The following is a 22115-nucleotide window of genomic DNA, read 5'->3' as shown; positions in this document are numbered from 1 at the left end:
GACAGAAACCAAAGGTCAAGATAAGGCTTAATATAACTGATGTTACTAAGCTCAGAATCCAGACAGTGCATCCTTTGTGTCTGGACTTAGGGAGTATGTTGGTCAATACAGTCAGGAAGAAAACGTTTCATTTTGGGTACATGACAGACAACATTGTATTTCACATTTAAAAGTTGACTTTAGGAATGTTACTGAGGGGGGCAGAAACTTTCATGTGCTGGTGAGGGAAGTACAAATTGACTAATGTTTGTGAAAAAACAGTTGGGCTCTATCTAATAGGGCCGAACAATGTGTTCACTGTCAGAATGTCTGTAATTCTCCTTCCAGATATGTACCCAGAGGAACATATACACATGTATACAGCATAGATGTGTAGAATGTGTAACAGTGTCTTTTTATAATAGACCCAAACTAGAAATGTTTGGTCTAAAATAACTAAGTGCCCATCTGTGGTAGAATGTGGAAATCACTGGTGGTATATCCATACAATGGCTGAATCACATACCATATGAAAATATAAATAAATGCATGAATTATAGATACATGCGACAATGTGGATAACTCTCACAAATAGAAGGCTGAGCAAAAGAATGCAATGCTTCTATTTCTAAGAAGTTCAAAGACTAAGCTCTGTTGTTTAAGGATGCATTTAGAGGTGGTGAACTATAAAGAGAAGCAACATTATAATAAAAGGCAGAATAATAGAGAGGTGAGAAAAGGTCAGGATCAAGGAGGGACACACTGTGGGTTTCTGGGGTACTATTCTGTTTTCTGCCTGGATAAGGTAATGTAGCTATTATTTGTTAAACTGAAATGTGTATGTATATATTTATACATAGGTACATAAATATAATACATGCTATACACATATTACTATATATACATATTGTTTCCCAATGAAAGAGAAGGAAAAATTTCACTATGAAAAGCTTAATAAAAAAGAATGGTTCAATCAACATAGTAAGTGTTGAGGAAATTTCTGTTCATTAAGGGGTACATGTCAATACTATATGTAAAAGCTTTCTTTCTAAAAAAATATTTCACTTAATGTTTATTAAGTGCTTCTTTTCTTATCCATTTTGAGAAATTCTACCCTTTAACCTTTTTCTACCACTTTTAGGAAATAATTCTCAATCTATAGGTTCAAAACTTTGGCTGTTGTACAGATTGGGCCATTCAATTTATGTGATTCTCAATAATTTGATGAGCTCCATAATCAATAAAATTCTGTTACTGTCATGTAAAAAAAAAGAGTGGCTTTTATGTTACTTTTAGATTGTGTATTTATGATTAACTTTTTGCTTGTTTTTAAGAGGTTCTTTATTTCTTACCTATGAAGTTCTGGCCTTGAAGAAATCTTTGACATTAGATACTCAAGTAGCAGAAAGAGAAAAAATGAAGTCATATATATACGTGCACAAAGTTTCTTCAGATAAAAGAGAAAACCATGGTAAGTTTATGGTGAAGTAATTCTGTGAAAAATGGAAGCTAATTTGGAATTTTAAAATGAGTATTTAAAACATCATATTAACAAGATAGGTTCGGCTACTTCTAAGACTCACCAAACCCTGTGTGAACCAAATTCCTAAAGAATTCCTTGAAGGCCAAATTTTGGACTTTCACTCTCCCATAATGAAGTGAAGTGAAGACTAGTCAGTTGTTTTAGTCTATAAACTGACAATTCCATTTCTTTGCGGGGCCATCAGTTCAGAGGCTGGCCCTCAGGGTGGCAACTAGAAAAGCATGATTTTGTCTCTGCTCAGAGATACTCTGCTTTCAGGGATTTAGTCATGCAAACAAAACTCATGAAATGGATCCATGAATATGAATACCAACTGGCTTGTTTACAGAGAGAAAAACCTGTTACAAAGCCTGGAAAAACCTGTCCTTACCAGTCAGAACATTCCCCTTTGCCACATTTAGGTCACAGGGAAACCTAATACCTAATTAGTAATCAGACAGTTGCTTGGTGAATGTGAAATTTTAGGGCAGAGGAGTATCTTTTTTTTTTCGGTATCATTAATCTACAATTACATGAGGAACATTATGTTTACCAGACTCCCCCCATCACCAAGTCCCCCCCACAAACCCCATTACAGTCACTGTCCATCAGCATAGTAAGATGTAGAACAGAGGAGTATCTTTTTATCAAGATACAGGTAGCCCGGTGACTGAAGCTGCCTGTTCCTCCCTTGTCGGCCAGAATAACTGTGCCGTTAGCACGTTATGTTCCCTGAGAGGAACTGCTCCCTGGCTCTGAGCTGTATCTATCCCACTCTGTCCTGTTTGTTTTAATTATTATTCCAGTTCCCTGTTTTTCAGCGTGCTTTTATGGTGTGCTACAATTTCAATTACACAGATAACTTTTACGGCTTATAAATTACCTATGTATTGAAGTTTCATCTCCTTAGTAAGGTATCTCCAAATTTCAGTTTGAGGAGGGCTATTTTTAAGGGATATTTTCCTGAATGTAGTTAATCCTATGTCACATATGAAGATTTGTGTTGGCTTTAGAGAGAGAGAGTTTTTTGTTTTTTTGTTTTTTCTTTCTTTACTTTTTCCCTGACTTGGAGAGCATTCTCATTTTGGAACCTGGAGTTCTGTGTACCCATAATGATCTTAGTTGCTTTAATAGTGACAATAAAAAGCAAAAAATGCTATTTTGTTTTCTTTTTGAATAAATTTGGAGTTTAGTTTATATATTTCTCTTTGCAATATTGGAGTATAGCATTAAGAGTAAATACTTAGTTTGATTTAAATTTGTTATCATTTTAGGACTCACCTACCAGGCAAGAAAAGAGCTTCACAAAGCAGTAAGAAAGGTGTTGGCAACATCAGCCAAGATATTGAGGGGTCCCTTTGCTGGTAAGTGTCAAATATTTAACTTGGAATCCTTGTCAGGAGTCTGACAATCATTTGATGATCAACCTGAGATTTTTTTTCCATTTTTTATACTAATATTCATTATAGCTATTGAAAATTGAGTAACACTAAATTTAAGTTTAAGAGCTTGATGCCTCCTTGGACAGTTTTCTTCCATCCTTGGGGAAGGATGGTTGTCTTGTTACATGGTTATAAGTAATTATTGAAACTTAATACACCTTCTTCTCTTGATGAGCATTTCAAAATCTATAATTTGTTAGGAAAGCACTCCCATGCTTTCTTAGAATATTGCATCACAAATGTAGATTTCACTGCCAGGTAAATCTATAAAGTGGAGCTAGCTGTGAAAGAGCTTTGAAAAGTTCCATCATGAAAGAGAAAATGAGGGGAAAATTCTAGAATTAAAAGATGCTAAGGAGACTTAAATCTTGGTTTTAAAAAATAGTTCTATTGATTGGAGAAATCTATATATGGAATTAGGCTGGATTTTAGATGATTTTGGAAGATTTTCACTAATGTTCTTGGGTGTTATGATGGCATTGTGGTTATATAGGAGAATACAGACTGAACTATAAAAAGTAAAATGTTATTATGCCTGCAACTTCCTTTCATATAGTTCAGAAAAAAATACACATACATATAGATTAAGCAAATATGGCAAAATAATATCCCTTTTTAAATCTAATTGTGGTAAGCATATGGGTGTTCATATATTCCTTTAATTCTTCCATATGTTTGCTATTTTTCACTGTAAATTTTTTAGGGAAAAAGAGCCAAAAAAGACCACAATGTGAAAGCAATATAGTATATAAAACAAAAGCACATACTGTAATATGCATAATAAATTAAATAATAAGACAACCCTAAGAACAAAGCTGTCAGTCATTATCAATACCTGGAAGTGGATTTAACTCTGCTGTTACAGATTTCAAATATGTATAAATTACCTTCTTAAATGTGGTGATAAAGATGTGGTTTTAACTGTTCACACTGTTCACAGTATTTTGTTTTTGATTTTGTTCTTCCTTTTGCAGATACTTTCAGTACAGTTGATGTGGAAGATCATGAATGCGCCGTGTGGCTGCTCCTGAGGAAGAGTAAGTCGGAAGACAGGACAGCGCGCTTGCAGGCTGTGCAGGAAATGTCAGAGGCCCATCACTGGCTCGGTAAGACACCATCTGAACACATCGCACATCACCCGCTGGTTCTGACTTTCTCATCTAAAAGGGGAAGGAGATTTGATGGAAGGAAAATAATTCAGGAAACCTTAATATATGTAAAAAATATTTTCAGAAACTTTAGAAAGAAACTCTAGTGGTAAAGTACAAAATCTGCTGGCTTCATTGCCAAATGAATTTGGTAAGAACAGCCTCCACACTGAGGTTGATATATTTGTGTAACTGTCTACCAGAATAGTTTTACTTGATTGGAGAAATTTCTTGATTCTGATAGTTTAGGCCTAATGTTGTGTTTGCATTTTCTTTTGGTTCCTACTTAATGAAGCATATTTTAATTGCTTGCTACTCCATAAATTATCTTTGCTTTCATTTTGATATCTATTTGGCTCTAATACTAATAACTAGTCAAATGTAACTGATTTGTGTGTGTATCATAATTTAAGGGAGATTTAAAGTATTTAATTTTACTTAAAAACCACAAGTTGTACAATAAATGTGTATGAGCAAGGGCTTAGATCTGTTCTGATTATAGTACAGGGACTAAAGTAGACTTTGTTAGTAGAGTCATAAAAATGGGTAAACAAAAACATACAATGTTTTCAAAGAAAAGTTCAGAATAAGATCTCTGCTTCCATACAATTAGTTGATTGAGTGGTGACTATATTTATAATTTATAAATAAAAGCTTACGTAAGGTAAGTGGAGACTTAGAATAAAAAACCTTTCTCAAAATGTGCCTTCCAGGACTCCATTTCAGACTTACTGTATCAGAAAAGTCTGAGTTGGAGCACTGCCATGCAGATTTTGAAAAAGTTCCCCACTTGATCTGGAGAACTCATCTATGTTATGAATTGCTATTATTAAAAGTAATGTCTGCTTCAGTGGTTGCAGTTTGTTTTTGATACATGTCTTAGTCGAATTGGGCTGCTATAACAAAATACCATAGCTGGGGGCCTTATAAACACCAGAAATTTATTTCTCATAGTTCTGGAGGCTTGAAAATACAACATCAGGGTGCAGGCAGATTTAGTTTCTGGTGAGGTCCTGCTTCTTGGTTCATAGAGGGCTGACTTTTCACTGTGTCCTCACATGGCAGAAGGGACAAGGGAGCTCTCTGGGGTCTCTTTCATAAGGGCACTGTTCTCAGTTATGGGGGCTCCACCATCATGACCCAATCACCTTCCTAAAGCGTCACATTGGGGATTAAGTTTCAACATGGGAATCTGGGGGAGAGGAGACAAAACATTAAGTCTACAGCCATACATAAAGAATGAAATGGTTAAATTATGAAGGGTAAAACAAAGCACCACCATCCAGAACCTCAGATTGTTCACAGGTACCAGGAAATGCCAAAGCCCCAAACTGTTACCAGGGGGCACTAGATCTAAATAGAACCTCAGGTTTTTTGAGTAGTGATCAGAACACCTTTTGAATACTGGAATTATTTTTCTGCAAAAGGAGAAGGTGTTAAATTAGTTCTGACCTGTCAGTTTTCACATTTGAGTTTCATTTTTTCAAAAAGTTTAGACTGTGATATTCCTAGACATATATTGAGAACTGCGAGATCAGTCATGGAAATGTTGGGTGTTTAGCTTATTGGAATTATAAGTGAAAAAAGCTTAAGGGATTTTGAACTATAAACTTATAGTTTAAAAATCCAGTCATTCATATAATCCTTTAAAACAACATATATCTTTACAACAGATTACCAGTATAGGATAATTGCTCAAGCCTGTGACCTGAGAACTCTCATTGGTTTGGCACGAAGCAAAGAGAGTGATCTTCGCTTTTTTCTCCCACCGCCTCCTTTGCCATCTTTAAAAGAAGTAAGTAAATAAATAATCCATTGAGTGAAAAGTAGTTTAATATAGTGTCTCCACTTTGGGTATAGAATAACCATCCAAAAGCGGTTTGTTGGTTACTTTTCACAAGCTTTTTAAACAAGAATGTAAACCTGAAATTGTCATTTCCATACAAAGATATCTTGATTCCTCTTATATTATTTTCCCCTTTTGGGGATTGAGCATCTCCATTACTCCAGAGGGTAACTTCATAGGATATCAATGCCTGTGAATTGGTCCCTTGCTCTGAGGTTGCTGTAGATCAGTTTTTCTCAACCTCAACACTAAAGACATTTTGGGCCAAATAACTCTTTGTTGCTGGGGGATGTTCTGCACATATTAGGGTGTTTAGCAGGATCCCTGACATCTACTCCCTCCCCATTTGTAACAACTAAAAATGTCTCCAGATACTGCTGAATGTTTCCTGGGGTGCAAAACAGCCCCTGGAGAACCATGACTTGGATATTAGTGTATTACTCAAAAGAGAGTAACTAACCCCTACATTTAGATACTAATGTATTACCCTATATGTATAGTAATTAACCATTACATACAGATACTCCTGAGTACCTCTTGTACCTCTGTTACTCCACATAAGTCATAGTTACTAACCACTACTACAGATATAAGGGCATTTTTCTTGAGCTTTTCTAGAAAATGAAAATCTGAAAACTTGGAATCTGTTTTTGAAAAATAGAAAAATGAATATATGAGACCTAAGTTATTAAATAAAACCAGGCAATAGCAAGTTTTGCATTTTAAAAGCTAGCTTTAGTTAGAAAAAGTATAATAATTCATTTTCAGTCAACATGTGAAGTAGCCTATGAGGTGAAAATCTAGAGCTATACTTTGCAATAGGTCTTTCAGATTGAGGTAGCAGACATGAAAGTATAATATTAAAAATTAAATGATTTGCTGTTTACCTGGGTGGATGACTGTTTCCAAGGCTAATAGCACTAATTTATCTCTGCTGGTGTGTTTTGGGTTTTTCTGCTTTAATTCTTCAAGTACTGCTTGTTGTACTCAGTTGTTGAGCTCAATAATGAATTTCTTTTCTCTTATTTCAGGATTCTTCTATTGAAGAAGAGCTCAGGCAGCTGCTGGCTTCTTTACCTCAAACGGAGCTAGATGAGTGTATCCAGTATTTTACATCTTTGGCTCTGAGCGAAAGCAGTCAAAGTCTAGCTGCTCAGAAGGCAAGTTCATTTATTCATTTAGTAAATATTTTCATGTGCCCTCTTTTTCTAAGATACTGTGCCAGGGGTTAGCACTAGCCAGGGGCTAGAACCTTCAAATAGTCATTCATCCAGAACTGAATAAGCATACTGACTCCTGGCCATGTGTCACACACTGGGGTAGGTGTTGGAGATACAGATCCGAAAATAAAGGAGTATATAGGAGAGGTACAAGTCACACTGTGAACCCTTCACTCTGCTTAAGAGTCATTTAAGCTTCACAGGAAGTAACTCTGAAGTTGCAGCTTGAAGAATGAAGAGAATAATTTACAAGGTTTTAAATATCACCTGTATGCTGCCAACAGAAATTGATACCTGTAGTCCTGTGTTCTAACCTAAGCTCCAGATGTGAATATTTAGCCTTCTACTTGATGTCCTTACTTGGGTGTGTAGCCATCCCAGATTTAACATGTCCAACTCGCCCTCCCTCCACGAAGCTCTTCCTCCTCTGGTCTTTTTCATCTCAGTAAATGGCATGGCATTCACCTAGTTGCTTAAGCTAAAGATTAGGAACTCTTCCTGATTCCTTTCTTCCTTGTTCAGCTAATTAGCAGTTGCTGTAAGCTGTCCCTTCAAACATACCTCGAATCCATTTGTCTCACCATTGTCACTGTAGCCACCTACTCCTGGCCACCATCATCTCTTCTTCATAATATCCTATTCTTTCATCTTGGCCTCTACTCTTTCTTTCATTTTAAAATAATTTGAAAGTCTCTTGCAGAGTCTTCTACCATTTTGGTGTGTTACTGGGGGGTTAATTCCAGTTTGTGCTGCTATTGACCGCCTTACGTGAGACTGTAGATTAACATGGGTTACGCGTTTCACAGTGGGCGTATCTCTAGCTGAACTGATTATTGTCTATGGGGTCTCACACACCCTGGATCGTACATTTGTCCCTACAGAACAATTTTTGTGTTTGCTTCTGTTGGATACCCCAGGAGTTTTACTGTTATCATAGTAAGTTTTTTACTTACATTCTCTAGTTTGGAATTTCTATAGCACATAGTATAAAATCAGATATCTGTATATAAAAATATCTGTAGGTGACATATTCTTAGAATTGTGTTTTCTCATGCAGAGCCCCAGGCAGAAAGAGAGAAGCTTTCTTGTTGAGTTTTTCTACGTCTTTTTACAGAGGAAAGGCAATTCTTCCAGAGCCCTGCCTTTATCTGAGGATCTCAAATCTAGTTCCCATAGAGTAGGACCCAAACCCATTTCTCCTGCACTGAACAAATATTACAATCCCACAGGCATTTTACATCATCAGCTGTGCGCTCACCACTTCTGCTGAATGTTCTGTTTTTAATTCCAGCACCCAGCTATGTTTTAAAATAGCTTTTCTTGTATTTTATCAAACATTTTTACCTGTGTGTAGTGAAAGGAGATCAGTAGAAGCCGAGGTCACCACCACCCCACTGGATCCAGAAAGTATCCTCATCATGTCTCTATATGGAGCTACCACAGCCAGCGCCTTACTTGTGTCTCCAGTTCCATGTCCTCACAGCAGCCAGAGTGATTCTTTAAAAACATGAATGAGATCCAGTCATGCTCCTGCTTAAAGCCTTCCAAATGGCTTCGCATTATGTGTTAAACCTGTGCCCCTTCCCTTTTATGACCGAGGCATGGACTGGCCCTTGTTTATCAGAGTGACTTCCCCTAAGGATGGTGGTGAGATTGACAGGAAGGTGCCAGTGGGCCTGGTTAGAGGACGTGAAGTTTGTTGAGTGGCAGATGGGTGTGACACCCGCAGGAGACCACAGCACAGGTCAGGAAGCCCAGCTTGCCCTGCAGTCGGCGCCGTCTCCGAGCTCTCAGTGCCCAGCGTGCTCCTCTTGGAGGAAGATTGCCTTCAGATGTGGAGGCCATTCTGACAGAGCGGTTTATGTTCTCTCGCCCGTACCCCATACTACTGCTGCTTCAGCTATGGGCCCATTCACTAAATGCAAACAACTGGCAGAAAACTACCCCCACACAGGGCAGAGAGCTTCCTGCAAGTGAACAAAAGCTCAGTGTCCTGAACAGACTCCAGCTCTGGCCCACGCGAGGGAAGTCACTGAATCCCAGTATTCTTGTGGTTATCAGCTCAGTAAGTTTTTGTTTTCATAAAATGTCTCATATCTCTGAGAAAAATCAAAAGAAATTACTGGCACTGTTACTACAGTAACTCTATAATCTACTTAGTAAGGGGAAAGCATTTTATCAGTACAACCAATCATAGTATTCTATATTCTTTAAGCAATTAGTGCTTTGTCTTTTTCTCATTTCCCTTTTCATGAGAAATTAGGGACTCATCAGTAGATAAGACTTCTCTCCATTCCTAGAAATTGCCAAGTGTTGTATCTACTTGTGTTCCCCTGCCTGGAGTGTTTTGCCACCAGCTTGTCACATGGTTGCCTCCTTGTCCTTCAGGTCTTGGCCTGTCAGCTCCTCAGAGAGAATGTCCTCTATATCTCATATGTTTATTGCATTTGTTGCCTTTCACAGCATTTATTCCATTCTGTTATTGTTTTATACATTTTCTTGCTTACTCCTTTTATTCTCTTCCAGTAGTCTCTAATCTCCCCCGTACCTTTTACAGCATCTCATACACAATATGCTCACAGTAAATATTGAATAATGAAGGGATGAATCATAGCATTGCTGAAAGAGCCAGCTTTGCACAAACTTATACATACTTAGATTTTAACTGGCATATTTTTTTTTTTTTTTGAGAGGGCATCTCTCATATTTATTGATCAAATGGTTGTTAACAACAATAAAATTCAGTATAGGGGGGTCAATGCTCAATGTACAATCATTAATCCATCTCAAGCCTAATTCTCGTCAGTCTCCAATCTTCTGAAGCATAACGAACAAGTTCTTACATGGTGAACCAATTCTTACATAGTGAATAAATTCTTACATGGTGAACAGTACAAGGGCAGTCATTACAGAAACTTTCGGTTTTGATCATGCAATATGACCTATAAACAATCAGGTCAAATATGAATATTCGTTTGATTTTTGTACTTGATTTATATGTTGATCCCACATTTCTCCTATTATTATTATTATTTTTATTTTTAATAAAATGCTGAAGTGGTAGGTAGATGCAAGATAAAGGTAGAAAACATAGTTTAGTGCTGTAAGAAGGCAAATGTAGATGATCAGATGATCCGGTGTGTGCCTATGGACTAAGTATTAATCCAGGATAGACAAGGGCAGCAAGACATCCACGGATGCAGAAGATTTCTCTCAAAGCAGGGGGGGTGAGGTTCTGAGCCTCACCTCTGTTGATCCCCAAATTCTCACCTGATGGCCCCCCTGCGACTGTGCCTGTCTTAGGTTGTTCCTCCCTTGAGGAATCTTACCCGTCTCTGGCTAACCAGTCATCTTCCGGGGCCATACAGGGAAATGTAAACTTGGTAAGTGAGAGAGAAGCCATATTGTTTGAAAAGGTTAGCTTTTTACTTCTTTGCAGATTTATGCCCTGTGGCTTCTATGCCCAGCACTTGTCTCGAGGTATCTTTACCACCTGGAGGAATTATGATACTCGGTAAATTCGATATGAGGCACGAATTCTATTTAAGGGTTGTAATTAGGAAGGAAGCAGAAAAGCTATAGATGTAGCATATGAAGGAAACTTGGGAGGATTGATTATTTCTTTGACATATCTTCTTGTAGAGTACCTTAAGTATGTATAGGTTTTAAACTACTAACTAATTTGCACACACATATTAACATAATAGGAATACGGTGACATAAACAAAGCAAATCTATAATTACCATCCATCTCCAGTGAAGCCAAGAAAACCATTTAGGCACCCTAGGCATTTGTGAAAATTTATCTATGATATGATGGATATTGTCCAACTGTACTTGAACCATCAGACAAATTAAAGCAGCCCATTTCTGGGATCTGTTCACATCCCATATGTTCTTTTAACCATAGATAGTCTATAGTCATGAGATTTTGGAGTGCTACAACTTGCACCCCTCCCAACTCCTGGTTGAGTTCCAACAGTACAGATCCGGTCAAATTCGTTGTCTCACTGTATGCACATGCCAGCCTAGACATCTCCCTCCTCATTCTTATGGCAAGACCAGGAGACGGTGGGCTGGATGCAGCCACAACCGCAGCATCGTCCGGATCCCTGTGGAGGCTTTTTGATGATCATCCCCCGGCACAAGTCCTCCAGAGAGTGCTGATGCCGGAAGCTCCTCCTCATATCGTATCTTAGTTCATTTTCTGGGTATCCAAGCTAGGCCTTGATCTTCTGCGTAGAAACAAACAGACCCTTTGCCCACACTTTGACATGCCCTCTATACCACTGTGCAGAACTCATTGGAGGTCAGCACACAGTAACTGCTTTTTTTTTTTTTTTTAATTAAGAGAAAGGAATATTATCAGAAAAGAGTACCTCCATAGCTGATCATCTGACACCCTTTAAGTGATCAACATTAAGGATATTTAAAGCATGCGTTGATCTTTGATTTACCAATAGTTTTATCCTGTTAAGGAGTAATCCCCCTTTTCTTTCTTTCTTTCTTTCTTTTTTTTTTTTTTTTTTTAAATTTTTAATCTACACTTACATGAAGAATACTATGTTTACTATGCTCTCCCCTATATCAGGTCCCCCCTAACAACCACATTACGGTTACTGTCCATCAGCTTAGCAAAATGTTGTAGAGTCACTACTTGTCCTCTCTGTGTTGTGCAGCCCACCCTCCCCTTGCTCCCTCCCCCCCATGCATGCTAATCTTAATACCCCCCTTCTTCTTCCCCCCCCTTATCCCTCCCTGCCCACCCATCCGCCCCAGTTCCTTTCCCTTTGGTACCTGTTAGTCCATTTTTTGGGTTCTGTAATTCTGCTGCTGTTTTGTTCCTTCAGTTTTTCCTTTGTTCCTATACTCCTCAGATGAGTGAAATCATTTGGTATTTCTCTTTCACCACTTGGCTTATTTCACTGAGCATAATACTCTCCAGCTCCATCCATGTTGCTGCAAATGGTTGGATTTTTCCACTTCTTATGGCTGAGTAGTATTCCATTGTGTATATGTACCACATCTTCTTTATCCATTCATCTACCGATGGACATTTAGGTTGCTTCCAATTCTTGACTATTGTAAATAGTGCTGCGATAAACATAGGAGTGCATCTGTCTTTCTCAAACTTGATTGCTGCGTTCTTAGGGTAAATTCCTAGGAGTGGAATTCCTGGGTCAAATGGTAGGTCTGTTTTGAGCATTTTGATGCACCTCCATACTGCTTTCCACAATGGTTGAACTAATTTACATTCCCACCAGCAGTGTAGGAGGGTTCCCCTTTCTCCACAGCCTCGCCAACATTTGTTGTTGTTTGTCTTTTGGATGGCAGCCATCCTTACTGGTGTGAGGTGATACCTCATTGTAGTTTTAATTTGCATTTCTCTGATAATTAGTGATGTGGAGCATCTTTTCATGTGTCTCTTGGCCATCTGTATTTCTTTTTTGGAGAACTGTCTGTTCAGTTCCTCTGCCCATTTTTTAATTGGGTTATTTGTTTTTTGTTTGTTGAGGCGTGTGAGCTCTTTATATATTCTGGACGTCAAGCCTTTATCGGATCTGTCATTTTCAAATATATTCTTCCATACTGTAGGGTTCCTTTTTGTTTTATTGATGGTGTCTTTCGCTGTACAGAAGCTTTTCAGCTTAATGTAGTCTCACTTGCTCATTTTTGCTGTTGTTTTCCTTGTCCGGGGAGATATGTTCAAGAAGAGATCACTCATGTTTATGTCTAAGAGGTTTTTGCCTATGTTTTTTTCCAAGAGTTTAATGGTTTCATGACTTACATTCAGGTCTTTGATCCATTTTGAGTTTACCTTTGTATATGGGGTTAGACAATGGTCCAGTTTCATTCTCCTACATGTAGCTGTCCAGTTTTGCCAGCACCATCTGTTGAAGAGACTGTCATTTTGCCATTGTATGTCCATGGCTCCTTTATCAAATATTAATTGACCATATATGTTTGGGTTAATTTCTGGGGTCTCTAATCTGTTCCACTGGTCTGTGGCTCTGTTCTTGTGCCAGTACCAAATTGTCTTGATTACTATGGCTTTGTAATAGAGCTTGAAGTTGGGGAGTGAGATCCCCCCTACTTTATTCTTCTTTTTCAGGATTGCTTTGGCTATTCGGGGTCTTTGGTGTTTCCATATGAATTTTTGAATTATTTGTTCCAACTCATTGAAGAATGTTGCTGGTAATTTGAGAGGGATTGCATCAAATCTGTATATTGCTTTGGGCAGGATGGCCATTTTGACGATATTAATTCTTCCTAGCCATGAGCATGGGATGAGTTTCCATTTATTAGTGTCCCCTTTAATTTCTCTTAAGAGTGACTTGTAGTTTTCAGAGTATAAGTCTTTCACTTCTTTGGTTAGGTTTATTCCTAGGTATTTTATTCTTTTTGATGCAATGGTGAACGGAATTGTTTTCCTGATTTCTGTTTCTATTGATTCGTTGTTAGTGTATAGGAAAGCTACAGATTTCTGTGTGTTAATTTTGTATCCTGCAACTTTGCTGTATTCCGATATCAGTTCTAGTAGTTTTGGAGTGGAGTCTTTAGGGTTTTTTATGTACAGTATCATATCATCTGCAAATAGTGACAGTTTAACTTCTTCTTTACCAATCTGGATTCCTTATATTTCTTTGTTTTGTCTGATTGCCGTGGCTAGGACCTCCAGTACTATGTTAAATAGCAGTGGGGAGAGTGTGCATCCCTGTCTGGTTCCCTATCTCAGTGGAAATGCTTTCAGCTTCTCGCTGTTCAGTATAATGCTGGCTGTGGGTTTATCATATATGGCCTTTATTATGTTGAGGTACTTGCCCTCTATTCCCATTTTGCTGAGAGTTTTTATCATGAATGGATGTTGAATTTTGTCAAATGCTTTTTCAGCATCTATGGAGATGATCATGTGGTTTTTGTCTTTCTTTTTGTTGATGTGGTGCATGATGTTGATGGATTTTCGAATGTTGTACCATCCTTGCATCCCTGGGATGAACCCCACTTGGTCATGGTGTATTATCCTTTTGATATACTGTTGAATTCTGTTTGCTAATATTTTATTGAGTATTTTTGCATCTACATTCATCAGGGATATTGGTCTGTAATTTTCTTTTTTGGTGGGGTCTTTGCCTGGTTTTGGTATTAGGGTGATGTTGGCTTCATAGAATGAGTTTGGGAGTATTCCCTCTTCTTCTATTTTGTGGAACACTTTAAGGAGAATGGGTATTATGTCTTCTCTGTGTGTCTGATAAAATTCCGAGGTAAATCCGTCCGGCCCCGGGGTTTTGTTCTTGGGTAGTTTTTTGATTACTGTTTCAATTTCTTTGCTTGTAATTGGTTTGTTTAACTTTTGTGTTTCTTCCTTGGTCAGTCTTGGGAGGTTGTATTTTTCTAGGAAGTTGTCCATTTCTTCTAGGTTTTCCAGCTTGTTGGCATATAGGTTTTCATAGTAGTCTTTAATAATTCTTTGTATTTCTGTGGAGTCTGTCGTGATTTTTCCATTCTCATTTTTGATTATGTTGATTTGTGTTGACTCTCTTTTTCTCTTAATAAGTTGGGCTAGAGGCTTATCTATTTTGTTTATTTTCTCAAAGAACCAGCTCTTGGTTTCGTTGATTTTTGCTATTGTTTTATTCTTCTCAATTTTGTTTATTTCTTCTCTGATCTTTATTATGTCCCTCCTTCTGCTGACTTTAGGCCTCATTTGTTCTTCTTTTTCCAGTTTTAATAATTGTGATGTTAGACTATTCATTTGGGATTGTTCTTCCTTCTTCAAGTGTGCCTGGATTGCTATATACTTTCCTCTTAAGACTGCTTTCGCTGCATCCCACAGAAGTTGGGGCTTAGTGTTGTTGTTGTCATTTGTTTGTATATATTCCTTGATCTCTATTTTGATTTGTTCATTGATCCATTGATTATTTAGTAGCATGTTGTTAAGCCTCCATGTGTTTGTGAGCCTTTTTGTTTTCTTTGTAGAATTTATTTCTACTTTCATACCTTTGTGGTCTGAAAAGTTGGTTGGTAGAATTTCAATATTTTGGAATTTACTGAGGCTCTTTTTGTGAGCTAGTATGTGGTCTATTCTGGAGAATGTTCCATGTGCACTTGAGAAGAATGTATATCCTGTTGCTTTTGGATGTAGAGTTCTATAGATGTCTATTAGGTCCATCTGTTCTAGTGTGTTGTTCAGTGCCTGTGTGTCTTTACTTATTTTCTGCCCGGTGGATCTATCCTTTGGGGTGAGTGGTGTGTTGAAGTCTCCTACAATGAATGCATTGCAGTCTATTTCCCTCTTTAGTTCTGTTAGTATTTGCTTCACATATGCTGGTGCTCCTGTATTGGGTGCATATATATTTAGAATGGTTATATCCTCTTGTTGGACTGAGCCCTTTATCATTATGTAGTGGCCTTCTTTATCTCTTGTTACTTTCTTTGTTTTGAAGTCTATTTTGTCTGATATTAGTACTGCAACCCCTGCTTTCTTCTCACTATTGTTTGCCTGAAATATGTTTTTCCATCCCTTGACTTTTAGTCTATGCTTATCTTTGGGTTTAAGGTGAGTTTCTTGTAAGCAGCATATAGATGGGTCTTGCTTTTTTATCCATTCTATTACTCTATGTCTTTTGATTGGTGCATTCAGTCCATTTACATTTAGGGTGACTATTGAGAGATATGTACTTATTGCCATTTCAGGCTTTAGATTCGTGGTTACCAAAGGTTCAAGGTTAGCTTCTTTAGTATCTTACTGCCTAACTTAGCTCGCTTATTGAGCTGTTATATACACTGTCTGGAGATTCTTTTCTTCTCTCCCTTCTTATTCCTCCTCCTCCATTCTTCATATGTTGTGTGTTTTGTTCTGTGCTCTTTTTAGGGGTGCTCCCATCTAGAGCAGTCCCTGTAGGATGCCCTGTAGAGGTGGTTTGTGGGAAGCAAATTCCCTCAGCTTTTGCTTGTCTGGGAATTGTTTGATCCCACCATCATATTTAAATGATAGTCGTGCTGGATACAGTATCCTTGGTTCAAGGCCCTTCTGTTTCATTGCATTAAGTATATCATGCCATTCTCTTCTGGCCTGTAGGGTTTCTGTTGAGAAGTCTGATGTTAGCCTGATTGGTTTTCCTTTATAGGTGACCTTTTTCTCTCTAGCTGCCTTTAAAACTCTTTCCTTGTCCTTGATCCTTGCCATTTTAATTACTATGTGTCTTGGTGTTGTCCTCCTTGGATCCTTTCTGTTGGGGGTTCTGTGTAATTCCATGGTCTGTTCGATTATTTCCTCCCCAAGTTTGGGGAAGTTTTCAGCAATTATTTCTTCAAAGACACTTTCTATCCCTTTTCCTCTTTCTTCCTCTTCTGGTATCCCTATAATACGAATGTTATTCCTTTTGTATTGGTCACAGATTTCTCTTAGTGTTGTTTCATTCCTGGAGATCCTTTTATCTCTCTCTATGTCAGCTTCTATACGTTCCTGTTCTCTGGCTTCTATTCCTTCAATGGCCTCTTGCATCTTATCCATTCTGCTTATAAACCCTTCCAGGGATTGTTTCACTTCTGTGATCTCTTTCCTGACATCTGTGATCTCCTTCTGGACTTCATCCCACTGCTCTTTCATTTTTCTCTGCATCTCATCCCACTGCTCTTGCATTTTTCTCTGCATCTCATCCCATTGCTCTTGCATTTTTCTCTGCATCTCTGTCAGCATGTTCATGATTTTTATTTTGAATTCTTTTTCAGGAGGACTAGTTAGGTCTGTCTCCTTCTCAGGTGTTGTCTCTGTGATCTTTGTCTGCCTGTAGTTTTGCCTTTTCATGGTGATAGAGATAGTTTGCAGAGCTGGTACAAGTGACCGCTGGAAGAGCTTCCCTTCTTGTTGGTTTGTAGCCTTTTCCTGGGAGAATAGCGACCTCTAGTTGCTTGTGCTGGGCAGCTGTGCGCAGACAGGGCTTCTGCTTCCTGCCCAGTTGCTTTGGGGTTTATCTCCGCTGTTGCTGTGGGCTTGGCCTGGCTGGGGCTGTTCCTCCAAAATGGTGGAGCCCCGTTGGAGGGGGAGCGGCCAGGAGGCTATTTATCTCCGTAAGGGGCCTCTGTGCTCCCTGCTGCCCAGGGGGTTAGAGTGCCCAGAGATCCCCAGATTCCCTGCCTCTGGTCTAAGTGACCTGTCCTGCCCCTTTAAGACTTCCAAAAAGCACTCTCCAAACCAAAACAACAACAGCAACAATGAGAGAGGGAACAGAAAGAAAGAAAGAAAAAAAAAAAAAAAAAGGAAAAAACAAGCGATTTTTTTTTTTTTTTGTCCTCAGGTGCCGGTCCCAGGCACCCGCTCACTGGTCCTGCTGCCCTGTCTCCCTAGCATCAGGGTCCCTGTCCTTTCAAGGCTTCCAAAAAGCACCCACCCACCAGTCCCGCAGGGAAGGAACGCTCGATATTCTTTGTCCTCAGGCGCTGGTCCCAGGCACCCGCTCACCAGTCCCGCCGCCCTGCCTCCCTAGCACCAGGGTCCCTGTCCCTTCAAGGCTTCCAAAAAGCACTTGCCAAAAAGAGAGAAAAAAAGGGGAAAAACGCGGGATATTCTTTGTCCTCAGGTGCCGGTCCCAGGCACCCGCTCACCAGTCCCGCCGCCCTGCCTCCCTAGCACCGGGGTCCCTGTCCCTTTTAGGCTTCCAAAAAGCACTCGCAGAAAAGAGAAAAAAAAAAGGGGAAAAACACGCGATTTCCTCTGTCCTCAAGTGCCGGTCTCAGGCACCCGCCCACGGGTCCCGCAGGGAAAAACGTGGGATATTCTTTGTCCTCAGGCGCCGGTCCCAGGCACCCGCTCACCAGTCCCGCCACCCTGCCTCCCTAGCACTGGGGTCCCCGTCCCTTCAAGGCTTCCAAAAAGCGCTTGCCAAAAAGAGAAAAAAAAAAAGGGGAAAAACGCGCGACCTCCTCTGTCCTCAGGCACCGGTCTCAGGCACCCGCCCGCCGGTCCCGCAGGGAGAAACGCGGGATATTCTTTGTCCTCCGGCGCCGTTCCCAGGCACCTGCTCACCGGTCCCGCCACCCTGCCTCCCCAGCAACGGGGGCCCGTCCCTCTAAGGCTTCCAAAAAGCGCTCGCCAAAAAAAAAAAAAAAAACCGCTCCGGTTTCTCTCTACCCGCTGGGAGCCTGGGGGAGGGGCACTCAGGTCCCGCCGGGCCGGGGCTTGTATCTTACCCCCTTCGCAAGGCGCTGGATTCTTGCAGGTGTGGATGTGGTCTGGATGTTGTCCTGTGTCCTGTGGTCTCTATTTTAGGAAGATTTTTCTTTGTTATATTTTCATAGCTCTATGTGTTTTTGGGAGATTTCCACTGCTCTACTCACGCCGCCATCCTGGCTCCGCCCCCTTAACTGGCATATTTTTGTTATGAGTCAGAGTTATTTTTGTATGACAGATAAAAACAGAGGTAACTCTAAGGGTTATGTTTAATTAGTATGTAGACTATATGGTAAGAAAATATTCATTATGTATTAAATCATTCTGTTGGAATCAAATGTTGAAATGCATTTGAAAAATACTATGTTAACTCATAGTAATGTTGGACCTCAGTTTGCGTAACATAATAAAAAATTATACATAAAATGCTTTGTTATACATCTATAATTAATATATAATATGTATATAAGTTCTTTAGTAACTTGATTAGTTGACATTTCTTATGCTTTATTATTGCCTTTTTAATTTTTATAACTTACCCTTTACTATTGTTTTTAACATTGTCACTGTCCCCCCCTTTTACTGTGTGCTTTTTTGACCCTTCAGAAATTGTTTTTTAGTTGGACTTATGGAATTTGATATGTGGCATTTCTTAAATCTTTATGAATTTATTTGATCTTGCTATATCTTAATCCAGTGATAAAGCAACAGTAACCTGTGTATATATATATTTTTGTCAGAAGTTAGAATATAATGCATACAACCACACCATGAGTTTATACCTTTATATTCACTCCTTTTTGCTTGTGCTTCTTATGCCACACAATCTGCCAGGTCAGAAATTATTCAAAACTTTTCTAACAATGAGGATGGAATTGGAACTGCACTCTTATATCCCACCTGAGAAATGATCAAGCAAAATGAAAACTAAACCATTTTTCCTCTTCCTTCTCCCCATTTTTTCATGGAGAATTTAGGTTAGAAAGAGGTCAGATGATTTGCCTGTGAGAGGTGGGAAGAGGGATTTGGGGGAGGCAGGTTGTGGTACTAGGTGTTGAAGAAAAATTCCCTTCCCCCGAAGCCTACCAGTCCACTATTTACCTTATCCGTGCTAGAAGGGGGAGTGGCTTTCAGTGAGTCCCTTCCCAGTTCTCCATTTAAATAGTGAGACTCTTGAGATTCAAGCATGTTTAAAATTGGAAAAACAGAATGTTATATCAGAAAGGATGGCATGAATAAGAATTATGAAGTGGACATTTAGAACATCTACTTCATTTACTGAACCATGGACCCTATAAATAAACTTAAAATGCAGAAATTTCTGGACTGTGTTTTCTCCAGGAAACCCTGGGCTTTATATATATATTTTGAAAGACATCACCTTGCAGTTGTCCTCTTTTGCCAGCAGGTGGTCTGTATGCACACAGTTGTGACCCCTAGTTGAAAAGGAGATACATTAATAAGTCTTCCTTCCATCCCTTCCATGTCCCCTGCCCTGACTCACCACACACACACACACACACACACACACACACACACACACACACACACACACGTAGTTATACACACTTTTTACCAAATGGTAGCCTGTGGTGCACATTCTTCTGCCCTTTCCATTGCTCATTTAAGGGTTTATCTTGGAGATTGATATCTGTCAATATGTGAAGAGACTCAAAACTTTTTATACTCACATAACATTCCACTTTACAGCGATATCATCATTAAACCAACCCCCAATGATGGATAATAGGTAGTTTCAACCTTTTTTTTAAATTAAAGTATTATTGATATACAATCTTAAGAAGGTTTCACATGAACAACACTGAAGGTTTCAGCATTCACCCATATTATCAAGTCCTTCTGCTCCACTGCAGTCACTGTCTATGAGCATAGTAAGATGCTATAGAGTCATGACTTGTCTTCTCCATGCTGTACTGTCTTCCCCGGGACCAGTAATTTCAATCTTTTGCTGTAACAAACAATGCTGAGGTAAACAAACATGTACCTATGTCCCTGCTTGTGTGTGAGTGGCTCTAAATTGCTGAAGGGCATGGCACCTGTAATCTTGACAGCTGTCACTACGTTGTCCTCCAGAGAAGTAGCCTCACTGATACCACAAGCAGCAGGGTGGGGATAATGCCCGTTTTTCTGCCTGTTTGATAGATGCAAAATGTCCTTTCTCAGAGGAGCCTTTCTCATGCATGCCTCTCATATGGGCCATGTTGGGTGTCATTTCACACATTTTACAAGCATTATATTTCTTCCTAAGAACTTTCTGTGTAGGATTGTTGCTAATTTTTTTCCACAGCACTGTTGGCATATTTTTCTCACTGGTATGTAGGAGATTATTGCCTATTTGTGACATTAGCCCTCGATCTCTAATAAGAGTTGAAGTGTCCTTTCCTTCTCAGTTTATTCGTACTTTTTGGTATCTGTTTAGGGCTAGCCCCTACTATTCTTCTGTTTCATAATTTTCTTAATCATCTGTTTATTCTTCCATATGAACTTGAATTCCAATTTAGGATGAATTAAAAACTCTCTGATCATTGTCATTGTTGTATTTTAAAATTTTCCAGTAATGTCTTTTCTCTTTTTTATTATTTTGGTGAACAGGCTTTAAATAGACTCTGCTAGCATAATGCAACACTAGAAACTCTAACCAGTCCTGCATTTTTCTTCCTGGATGAAGAATTGTGTTAGTCTTCATTCTTGCAGATAAGAGGACACAGAAGAATTGAGAGAGACTCAAAGATTGTCCTCATCTAGAATAATTCCTTCTGTGTCCTATTCTAGTAGGCAACAGTTTGCATAACTAAAGTTCCCTTTATGGTTCCAAAATGTTTTATAAAACAGAGAGATACTTTTGTCAAACAGAAAATATTAGTCACTTTTTTCAGTAAAAATTTTAATTCTCTAACTTTCAGGGTGGCCTGTGGTGTTTTGGAGGAAATGGACTTCCTTATGCTGAGAGTTTTGGAGAAGTTCCTTCAGCTACAGTGGAAATGTTCTGTTTAGAAGCTTTAGTAAAACATTCTGAGGTAACTTACATTTTCAAAATATGATTTACTCTTTGTGATCACATTGAAAAAAATCATACAAATTGATTCACACAAGGCAAATAATCCTTATTTTTTGTAAAAGCTTTTTGCTTGTTTTAAAATTTCTGCTTTTCCCCCATCTAATTGTTAGAACTGCAAACCATGATTTAGCACCAGTGCATGAATTTTATTTTCATCAAGTATTTTGAAAAATGTATTTAATCTTAATTTGCATAAGAAAGCAACCTGTTGTCTAATTATGGAATTTACCTTGTGAGTTACATTGTCCCTGGTATCTTTCTCAGATTATTACCAGGTAGTTAATTTCCAGTAAAACATCTGCCAAAGATGTAGCAAAAAAGAAAAGAAAGTAAATATTTGGATAACCATACTCTTGAATTTTAACTAAGCATGTATCAATGATTTGTTAGCATTATGACAACTTTTCTATCATGATCATAGTTTGATTTTTTAAAGAAAAAAACAATAAACTTTGTGGTGCTCAAACATCTGTGCATAAAAATTACCCAGGAAGCATGTTAAATTTTTAACATTTCTTGCTCGCCTCTAGCAATTTTACTTAGTAGGTGGGGAGTTCAGGAATTTACATCTGTAACAGGCTCATAAGTGGTTCATCCTACATCATGAGAAACACCATCCTAGGGATTCTAAATTGTCCAGTTTAATTTTGGGAGCCTTAAGACATGGTCCAAAAGCATGCTGGGCTCTAGTCATCTTTAGTTCCCCTGG

At 38.8% G+C, this 22115-nt stretch overlaps 1 protein-coding gene across 8 annotated transcripts in view; it reads left to right on the top strand.

Annotated features, from left to right (window-relative positions):
* SERAC1 (serine active site containing 1) overlaps positions 1–22115 on the top strand; it is a 70584-nt gene that overhangs the window by 14850 nt on the left and 33619 nt on the right. For all 8 annotated transcript variants that reach the window (XM_073219837.1, XM_073219838.1, XM_073219836.1 and 5 more), the window contains 6 exons: positions 1314–1450; positions 2776–2865; positions 3918–4049; positions 5765–5886; positions 6969–7097; positions 21252–21365. In XM_073219837.1, the coding sequence (XP_073075938.1) occupies positions 1314–1450; positions 2776–2865; positions 3918–4049; positions 5765–5886; positions 6969–7097; positions 21252–21365 (724 nt within the window). The remainder of the gene's footprint in view (positions 1–1313; positions 1451–2775; positions 2866–3917; positions 4050–5764; positions 5887–6968; positions 7098–21251; positions 21366–22115) is intronic.

The sequence above is a fragment of the Manis javanica genome, chromosome 13 (genome assembly GCF_040802235.1).
Source record: "Manis javanica isolate MJ-LG chromosome 13, MJ_LKY, whole genome shotgun sequence".
Lineage (NCBI taxonomy): Eukaryota > Metazoa > Chordata > Mammalia > Pholidota > Manidae > Manis > Manis javanica.
The sequence above is the reverse complement of the archived record's forward strand: the minus strand, read 5'-3'. Positions and strand labels throughout refer to the sequence as shown.